Consider the following 9546-nt stretch of genomic DNA (forward strand, 5'->3'; position numbering starts at 1 on the left):
GGTTCAGCGGCAGACACGGACGCGCGCGACAGCGGCAGACGCGACTCGAAGCGACAGCGGACTCGGACTCCGCGCGACAGTGGCTGACGCCTAACGCGATGCGACTCGCGAAGCGACGCGGGTCAAACTCGGACTCCGCGTGGGCAGCTTCGGTCAGCCCCGGTCAGGGCGGGCAGCGGGTCATTTTCGGGTTTCCGGGTCAACCCGAACCCGACCCGATTTTTCAAACGGGTCGAAAACTCGAACCCGAACCCGACCCGATTCGGGTTCGGGTTGACCCGAACCCGAAATTTTCGAGTCGGGTCCGGGTCGGGTTTTCGTGTCGTGTCAAATATTGACAGCCCTAGCTCAGGTGTTACCGACATTCGAATTCAACATATATTTTAAGAGATATTAAAATTATTTCTTATCATATAATTATTTTAATATGTGTTTAAACTTTATAGTGAAATCTATAGTTATTATTATTGTATTATATTCTTGTTGTGTCTTGGAACATTCACAGTGGTAGAGAGATATAAGGTTTAACGTCCAAACTTTGTATGAAGATCTAACACTAGACATATAAAAAAAGAGGGGTGTAAGAGTCATAGGAGATACCAAAAATTTTTAAGTGAAAACCCGTGAAAAAAGAAAAAATCATGGGACCTATCTCAATTTGAATTAATGTACAAGTATTTGTTGTTAAATACAAATGATGTCATTCATTGAGGAAAGGTATTGGCTCAATGTTGCAAAAACACATCATATATTTGGGTTAAAAAGGTCGAAAGGATAGTAGTTAGAAACTGACGGAGATTGCGTGGAAGGATTGTAGTTTGGCGAAGGAGGTCGAAGGGACAATTTTTAGGTGATAGAGGTCAGATAGACCATAGTCGGGGGGGCGACAATGGTCTAAGGACAAATGCAGGTTCTCGAAGTTGCAGAAATCATAATCGATGTGCGACGGAGATCAGAGGGACAATAGTCGGCTGGCAACAGATGTTGGAGGATGAAGAAAGTCAGAGGAACCATAGTCGACAGGTGACGGAGGTCGGAATGACCATAGTCGATGAGTGATAGTGGTCAGGGGGATTGTTGTCAGTAGACGACAGAGGTCAGAGGTCGGGCAACAGAGGTTAGAGGTCGGGCAACAGAGGTCAGAGGGACTGTAGTTGGCCATCAACATAGTTAGAGGGAAGGTAGTTGGTGGGCTACAGTAGTCAGAGAGGACGTAGTGAGCATGCGACGGTGGTTAGAGGGACCGTAGTAGGCTGGCAACGACTATTAGAGGGAGGGACCATAGTTTGCTGACAATGAAGGTCTAAAGAGCTTAGTCGACGGGCAATGAAAGTCGGACGAAGGTCATATGATGGTTGTCGGGTGGAGGTCTGGTGATGATGGTTGAATAGAGGTCCAACAACAGTGGCCTGATGATGAGGTTCGCCAGTGATGGTGCCGAAGTGGAGCTCAAGGATGCTTAAAGCCTTAGAGCTCTCTTGAGTCTCTAGCCTTGGGTCTAAGCCTCCAAAAGTCCTAGCCCCTTTCATGCGGGAAGAGATAATCTATCTATAGCATTTGAGAGTGGCATTCCTTGAAAATATGTAGAAGATCTAAGGCAAATTTGAAGTGTTCCATCCGATGGCTCATACTAACTTCCTTGATGATGAAACATTTGTTAAGCATTTAAGTTCCTTTGTGATGGCATAATAAAGCAACCATCAGTTCGTTGAATTCATCTCATCGAGCCGCTTGATTTGATGATAAGCATGTCATATTTCGAGATCATTTGATCATCAACTTAATGCTTTGAACATTTCAAACATGCTTCAGTCTTTTGATTTGAGCTCATTTGGGCTCAGATTGGACTAATTTTGATGTTGTTGGGTTCGTCTAACTATGACATTTAATTTGATTATGAGCTTGTTGAAGTTTAGACTATCCCAAATTTAATTTTGGGAAATTCCAATTTGGATATACCTCATGATTCATGCTCGATCATGATGATTTTTAGGTAAAGTATCAATTCTCATCACTAAAAATATGTTCATATAATCATATCTTTTATTTTAGATTTATGGTACTCACAATAAAACAAAAGTTGCGGCTGCAAATGTGCAGGAGGGCTTTCGTATAAATAAAAATTTTAAAGGTATGTAACTACAAAACGAACTGGACAAACGTGCAAGATTTTCTTCTCTTAAACCGCTTACAAGAAAGCATATTCAGCACGCTATATTCTCGTACTCTTTCCTTCTCTTTCTATATTTCTTTCTCTCTCTATATTATATATATTCCAATCCCTCCGATCTCCGGACAATAACAGAGAGAAAAAACCATGGAGGAGCTAATGGAGTTTCAGGTGATTTGGCCGGAGAACGAGGAACGTCCGATCACCATCGAATGGTATTCAGATGAGGCTGAAGGCGACACGAGAGACTTCCATAGGCGAGAAGCGGCGGCGCCGGTGAGCATACAGAGGCCAATGGGCTGGAGGCCGCCGGTTTCAGATTCCGATTCGGATTCGGAGTCGGAGTCGGAGTCGGAAGACATGGTTCCGCCGCACGTTCTGGTGGCCCGGAGGTGGAGTGAACCGTCGTCGGCGGCGGCTTTCTCGCTGTGCTCCGGTCCCGGACGCACGCTCAAGGGCCGCGACCTGAGGAATGTTCGCGATTTCGTTCTGCGGATGACGGGGTTCCTGGAGACATAGATTAAGGATTTGGGTTCATTAGATGATGCCGCGAGACACCACACCGAAAGTTTTTTTATATAGATTATTACACAAAAACTGAGATTAAAAATATGTAAATAAAGTAATTTTTTGAGCTGAATGTATAAATATCATTTTGATAAAACATATCATCATGTTCTCATATAACTTGTAATGATAGAATAAAATATTCTTAATAATAAGATGAACTAAAATATGAAAATATTAATATTACTTTTTTTATTTTTGTTATTTCTTTTCAAATAACTTTTAATTTTAATTATTTCTCTTATAATTACTATAATTCTGATAAAGATCACATATTCACATTAGAATTGTTTATTTATAAAATCTTTTTTTTTTTTAGTTTGATGATATATATATATGGTGTTATTAGTGTAATTTTATGGGGAAATTGTAGGCTTAAATATAGTTAGATATGCTTTGAGATTAGTATAGAAAAATTATTCATGGCTTTGATTGAATAAATTTTTTGACAACCATAATTATAAGTGTTTTATATGATGCTAATTATGATTTAAATGTCATTATAGTGCAAGGCTATGTCAAAGAATATGAGTGTCATCAATATGTTTTTCCTTTTATCTACTTACCTACCAATGATAGGAATGAGCATAAAGCTCAATAAATATAAGGAAATCAAACATTGTAAGCAATTAATAGAAGAAAGGGACAATATGCATGTTTTCTATTAATCAATCACATTTATTAAAGATATTTATAGGCATAGTTAATCATTTATCAATTAAACTAACGATAAATTCTAAATGAATTATAATAATAACAAGTAACTCATTTTGATCTGTTGGTTGACTTCAACCAGGCCAGAAGGTCTTGGGTTCGAAGCTTTGTGTCATAACCTAACACGATATGACATGATATTACAAAGGTTATACTATCATGTCAGATTGTGGCAGAGCTGATCCTAAGATTAAATTGGAGAAGTACTAAAATAAAACTTTCAATTTATGTACTAAATAAAGCCACTATATATTCAATTCAATATAAAGCGGAAGACTACAGAAACTCAACATGATTTTCAATATATCATTCAAAACATATTTAATCTTAAATATATCTACAACAGCACTTGATGACAGAGGAAATAACAAGATAAAAGTCAAACCTGCAAATATATATATATATATATTAACATCACATATTAGGGCATATTATCCAAACCATTCAGCTTGCTTCTTATCCTTTCCTTGCTTTGAAAACAAAAGCAAAAATAGGGATGAACTAACACAGCTCAATAGGCCATCATAGTAAAAAAAAAAAAATTGAAAACTAAACTGAAATATATATTTAAATTGAATACAATTAAAAAAAATAATGAAATTAACTAAATTATAAACAAACATTTCATAATGATTATCATAGTAGCTCTTAAGCCCAAATTTTTATATATCTTTGTTACCAAAATCCCACCTCAGCACCCATTGGCACTGGCATAACAGAATTCCACCTCGGTCACCCACAGGTCTAGGCATCACAACACTTCGTCAACAAAATTCCATGCTCACTTATGTGCTTGCATCACAACACTTCAGTAAAAAATTTTCACATGGATTGCCGGCATTACATCACATCACATCACATCACATTTCTTTCATATTTTTTCAATGCATTTCATTAATTAAATCATAACTGGATTGAATTTTAAAAAATTGCCAAAATGTCCTAATAGTAGACAACAGAAATACTATTGAGCAAAAATTCACAATTTTTAAAAAATAATAATCAAATTATCATGAATTGTGTAAAATATCATTATGAAGTTTTTATTGAACTAAAACTCTATTTTTAGATGTCATAATAAATTTTTAAGTAGACAAAAATCTCAATTTTTTTAAAATCATCCTGCAAAAAAAATTGAGAATATACTGAAAATATTCATAATCTCAATTTCTATAACATATAAAAAGTTACGTGTCAAAAATTTTATCAAGGGAAAGTTATATTCATTTTTCGATCAAAGAATTATAAATTTGATATGAAAAATATCAAAAATATTAAATTATTGAAAAATAAAATAGGCAAAAAAGTAACATATCTCAAGACGAGCAAATTTCTCAACTGAAACGACAAGCAAAAACACAATATGATTACTAAATACTAACTATTTTTCTCTCTCTCCTTTCTTTCTTCTCAATTCTCGCAAACCCTTTTCTTTTAACGAAAACAAAAAGGGAAATGAGATTGAAAGTCATTTTAATAATATATTATGCTTTTAATTTTTTTAGCAAAATAATAATATAATAATATTATTATGGTATATTTTTAGTGTAAAATTCATAAAAATTCTTTTAGGGATTCCAAAAATTTTAAAAAAATAACTATAAATAGCTCATTTTATTTAAAATTTTTTGACAAAATCGATTTGAAAAATGAATACTTGATCCCAAAACCCCCACTTGTACTGTTAGGTATCAATTTTTTAAAGAATTTTACTGGTACCCAAAAATTATAAAAAATTGGTTAAACGAAAACACAATATTTGATATGCTATGACAAAGACAATTTGTGTATTTGACTTATAATGAATTCTAAATAAATTCTTAACTATTGTAGGTAAAAATATATTTTTAATTTTTTTTAATTATAATACTTTGTGTGTATTTTATTTCAAAAGTTTTCCATTCAAAGATTATCTTGAGATTTATGTAGATCATATGAATTTTTTTGGAGTTTATCAAAATTAAAATATATTGAAATAAAATTAAAATAATATTATAGATAAGTTTATCTTTACAAAAAAAATTAAAAATTTATTTTAATTTTAAAAATTTTAATTCAAATTACTCCAAATGCAATTTTTGTGCAATTATTTAGGAATATCCTTTGTTTAAAATGGCTTATGAATTAAGATACTAAATTAGTAGATTTGCATACATAAAATTCAAAATTTTCATATTTACATATTTAATATCAACATTTTACAATTTACATATGTTATCACTCTATTAAATCTTTTCAAGCACGTAACGGGTAGAAAAAATTGTGCGGGATCACAAAGTGATAATTCGTTGAAGGCCATCGACCAGACAACGACATGTTTATACAAAGAGAAACTCGTGACCAGGTCAACTTAGGGATTCTCATCAACGAGACCAACAACTTCTACTACATTGAAACTCTCGATGAAGAAAAAGATGAGGGAAGTTGCAAGAGATGGTAGAAATTATTCTGTGCAGACTCTGGACGGAAAGAATCGTCCGGACACATGTGATTGTGCACACTATGTATATATTTGTACACAGTGTGTATCAAATTTTATACATATTGCATACACACTGTGTGTACAACCACAATCTGAACGGTTCTTTCTGTTTGGACTCCGCACAAAATAAATTCTCCGTTGAGAGGGCCAACAATGCCGCACTTAAGCCCTCGTGGATGTCTCGACGAAGAAGAAGAAGAGTGATAGTCATAATGGGCCAGGATAAAAAGTCATATTTTTAAAGTTATTTATAAATATTTATGTAGTAAATATATAAATAAAAATATGTCGAGTGGTTGCGTGTTAAGTCATTTTATTATCTTTACTAGCAAATTCTATTTGAAGTTCTTCCCTTATAATTCTTTTGCTTGTCTATTTATTCTAAATATCTTAGCATTCGGTGCATTTATTCTAAATAATAATGCAATCTACAAGTTTTATGAAAATACTTATAAAAATATGAATTCAATTTAAAATAATGTTTATTTATTTTAATAAATTGAAATTAACATGTAAATGAATTTTTTAAAATCATGAAATTCAATTTTTATAAAAATAATTATTTGTTTGTGAGATTTTTCTCAAAATTTGTAAGAAACATTCTATGAACTTTTAGTACAAAAATAGTTTGCGCTTGCTTTGACTTTGTTTAGGATAGATTTCACAAAATTATTTTAAAAGCAACTAAAAGGCATAAAGGTTACGACCTGAAAAACAAAGTAGTAAAAAAGCCATTTCAGTTGAAGCTTTAATTAACATATTAGACTCGCGAGCCGGCTCGGGTTTGACTAGTTGAGCTTATCGAGCTCGTGAGTCGAGCTCGAACAGGATTTCGAGCTCAACGGGCTTATTGAGCTCGAATAGCCCTCCGGTCAACTCGATTTCTCTAGTGGCTTGCCGAAAGCGGAATGATGGTGAACGATGGATTTCATGCATGCAGATGACGGATCGCATGCCTGAAGACGAGAACCACACACTTGGTTGTGGGATATGTCGGGATTGGAGTCGGACATCGAACGCAGGAAAATGAAAGGTCGGACATCAAATGAATGTTAGGATCGCACGTGGTCGGGTTTGTGGGCGGCAAATCGAAACTGTGGGCAGGAAAACGAAAGGTCGAACGGTGCCATACGTGGGATCGAAACTCGGGCATGAAATCGGAGCTTGAAACTTCGAATCGAGCAGCTCGACGAACTCGTTTCAGTGGGATGAGTCGAGCTACTTTTGTGCTCGACTCTAGTTAAAGTTCAGTATTTGACTCACGAGTCAAGTTCGAACAACCCCTGACTCATCTGCACGGTTGACTTGACTCATCTGCACGTACCGATAGGACGGGTCATCCAACTAATAGAATAGGGTCAAAATAAAATTAAAGATTAATACGCGGATATGCCGAAGAAAGTTTTCTTCATGCAACGACTTCAAAGCTTTGATAACAGTAGAAGAAAGAGGAGCTTATAGAACGTAAGCAATTACGTAGTTTCTACTTGTAGAGAAATTCTAATTCACGAATAAATAATATTCGAAAATAGCTTTCTAAATAATAAGAAGGGCAATAGAGCTTTGGAATTTGCTGATTTTTCTACAGAAAAATGAAGCAAAAGAGGAAATACGAAAAAAAATGTGGAAGCGATGACAAGGGGGTGTAAATGAGTCGAGTCGACCTCGACTCACGAGTCAAAGTTGAACTCAAGTTGAGCTCAAAGATGAGCCACACTGAAAAACGAGCTGATGCGTATAATCACTAATTCACTATTATTAATTAGATAAATAAAGTATAATATATGAAAAGTCCAAAATGCCCTTCATAAAGGTTTTGTTTGAGATAACTTTCTTACTGCTTTTCAAACCAGCTTGCTAGTATAAAAATTTATAGCTAAAAAACTTTTGTAGAAAGCATTAAAAAATTGTCTCAAAACAAACCTAAGGCTTCATTTGTGACAGCTTTCTTACTGTTTTAGGAAGCCATTTCTTAGTACAAATTTTCTTTTAATTTAAAATTTTGTATTAAAAAACAGTTTCATAGAACAATTGAAAAGCTAGACAAACGAAGCCTAAATTTTGTACATAATTTCTTTTTCACCGCATGCTTGCTCCATTATTGCCGTCACCGTTATGCACTGCCATCTTCTGTTACCTGCCACCATCAACCACCCCAATCTTTGCCTGCCAACTACCCCCACCGCCACCCGCCGCCGCCACCATCATCGACGGTTATCACTCATCCCGTCATAGCTCGATCGCTAGCCATCGATCACCACGTTAGACTTTACGCTGCATTTTATTTTACTTCATACAAAAAAGGAATCATCTGCATTTATGTTACTCTTATCCAAAAAACTCTAAATATTTTAATTACTACTTTGTATTCTTTTTTGCAGTGTATTTTATTTTATTCTATATATATATATATATACAAATCAAATACCCACAAAGATGACTAGGCTAAATTGATCAAAGTCATCAATCCAGCTCGCTTAAAAAAACCTACTCGCCATATGGATTCAGGTCTAATTCATATTTGACCTAACCCAAAATTAGTTGACCCAAATGTAATCCGTTGTATGTTGGGTCAAAATCTGACACGACATAAAATATGTTGAATTGAACCCAACACATATGACCTGTGTACTAAGCCGGTCCGGTATTTTTCACGGGCCAATCAAAAGCCTGATTTTTTGCACCGAATTTATTATACTACATTTTTTTATATCTTTATTCTTTACCAACTAAAAATGAGATGGAATATTCATACATCTTAATAAGATTTTCTACAACTTATCAATAATATATATATATGTTGCGTGCGAGAATATCCGCGGCGGTAGAGTTTGTAAATTCGCGTCCTAACGTTGCACGAGTATTTCGCACACAAACAGAAAAGGGGAGTGAACACCAAGAGTTTTTACGTGGAAAACCCAAAAAGGGAAAAAACCACGGGGCCTCGCCCAGTTGCAAAATTCCACTAGTGTTTTTGTAGATTACAAATGAAGGATTCGTCCCACAAATTGGGATAATCCGAATACAATTTGTTTCTCCCAAGAAGTTTACAAAATTCTGCAGATTCTCTGCATTTTCCGAAAATCCGGCAGAGTTCCGGCGTCTTCAGGCGGTAGGAAGAGCTTCGGCGGTGGTCGAGGAGGTGAGGAATCTCCTTTTCCCATTTCTCCTTCTTCTTATGCGAATTCCTGGTGTTTCCCGAAAATCCGGCAGAGTTCCGGCGTCTTCAGGCGGCAGGAAGAGCTCCGGCGGTGGTCGAGGAGGTGAGGAATCTCCTTTTCCCCTTTCTCCTTCTTCTTATGCGAATTCCTGGTGTTTCCCGAAAATCCGGCAGAGTTCCGGCGTCTTCAGGCGGCAGGAAGAGCTTCGGCGGTGGTCGAGGAGGTGAGGAATCTCCTATTCCCCTTTCTCCTTCTCCTACTCTTCTTCTTCTCTCTCTTCACTTGAGCCCCTTGGTGTAGAATGAGGGCTCTATTTATAGTTTTTCTGGAGTGGCACAGCCCGTAAATAGGCGTGAGATCAAGGGCGAATTGGGAGTGATCCGAATGGACGGCCGATATCGAATCCTTCGATCATGCACCGTTCGTTGGACATTTGAAGGCCTTAATGATTT

At 35.8% G+C, this 9546-nt stretch overlaps 1 protein-coding gene across 1 annotated transcript; it reads left to right on the forward strand.

Annotated features, from left to right (window-relative positions):
- The first annotated feature begins 2317 nt into the window (after window positions 1–2317).
- LOC110097847 lies at window positions 2318–2723 on the forward strand. Its single transcript, XM_020824462.2, has one exon. It carries the CDS (start codon window positions 2318–2320, stop codon window positions 2687–2689), a length of 372 nt encoding a protein of 123 aa, XP_020680121.1. The 3' UTR covers window positions 2690–2723.
- Window positions 2724–9546: the final 6823 nt, after the last annotated feature.

Source organism: Dendrobium catenatum, unplaced genomic scaffold (genome assembly GCF_001605985.2).
Source record: "Dendrobium catenatum unplaced genomic scaffold, ASM160598v2 fragScaff_scaffold_574, whole genome shotgun sequence".
Taxonomy (NCBI): Eukaryota; Viridiplantae; Streptophyta; class Magnoliopsida; order Asparagales; family Orchidaceae; genus Dendrobium; species Dendrobium catenatum.

What these genes read in the sequence shown, in the direction of transcription:
- LOC110097847 (XM_020824462.2), top strand. Translation starts at nt 2,318, where the DNA reads ATGGAGGAGCTAATGGAGTTTCAGGTGATTTGGCCGGAGAACGAGGAA.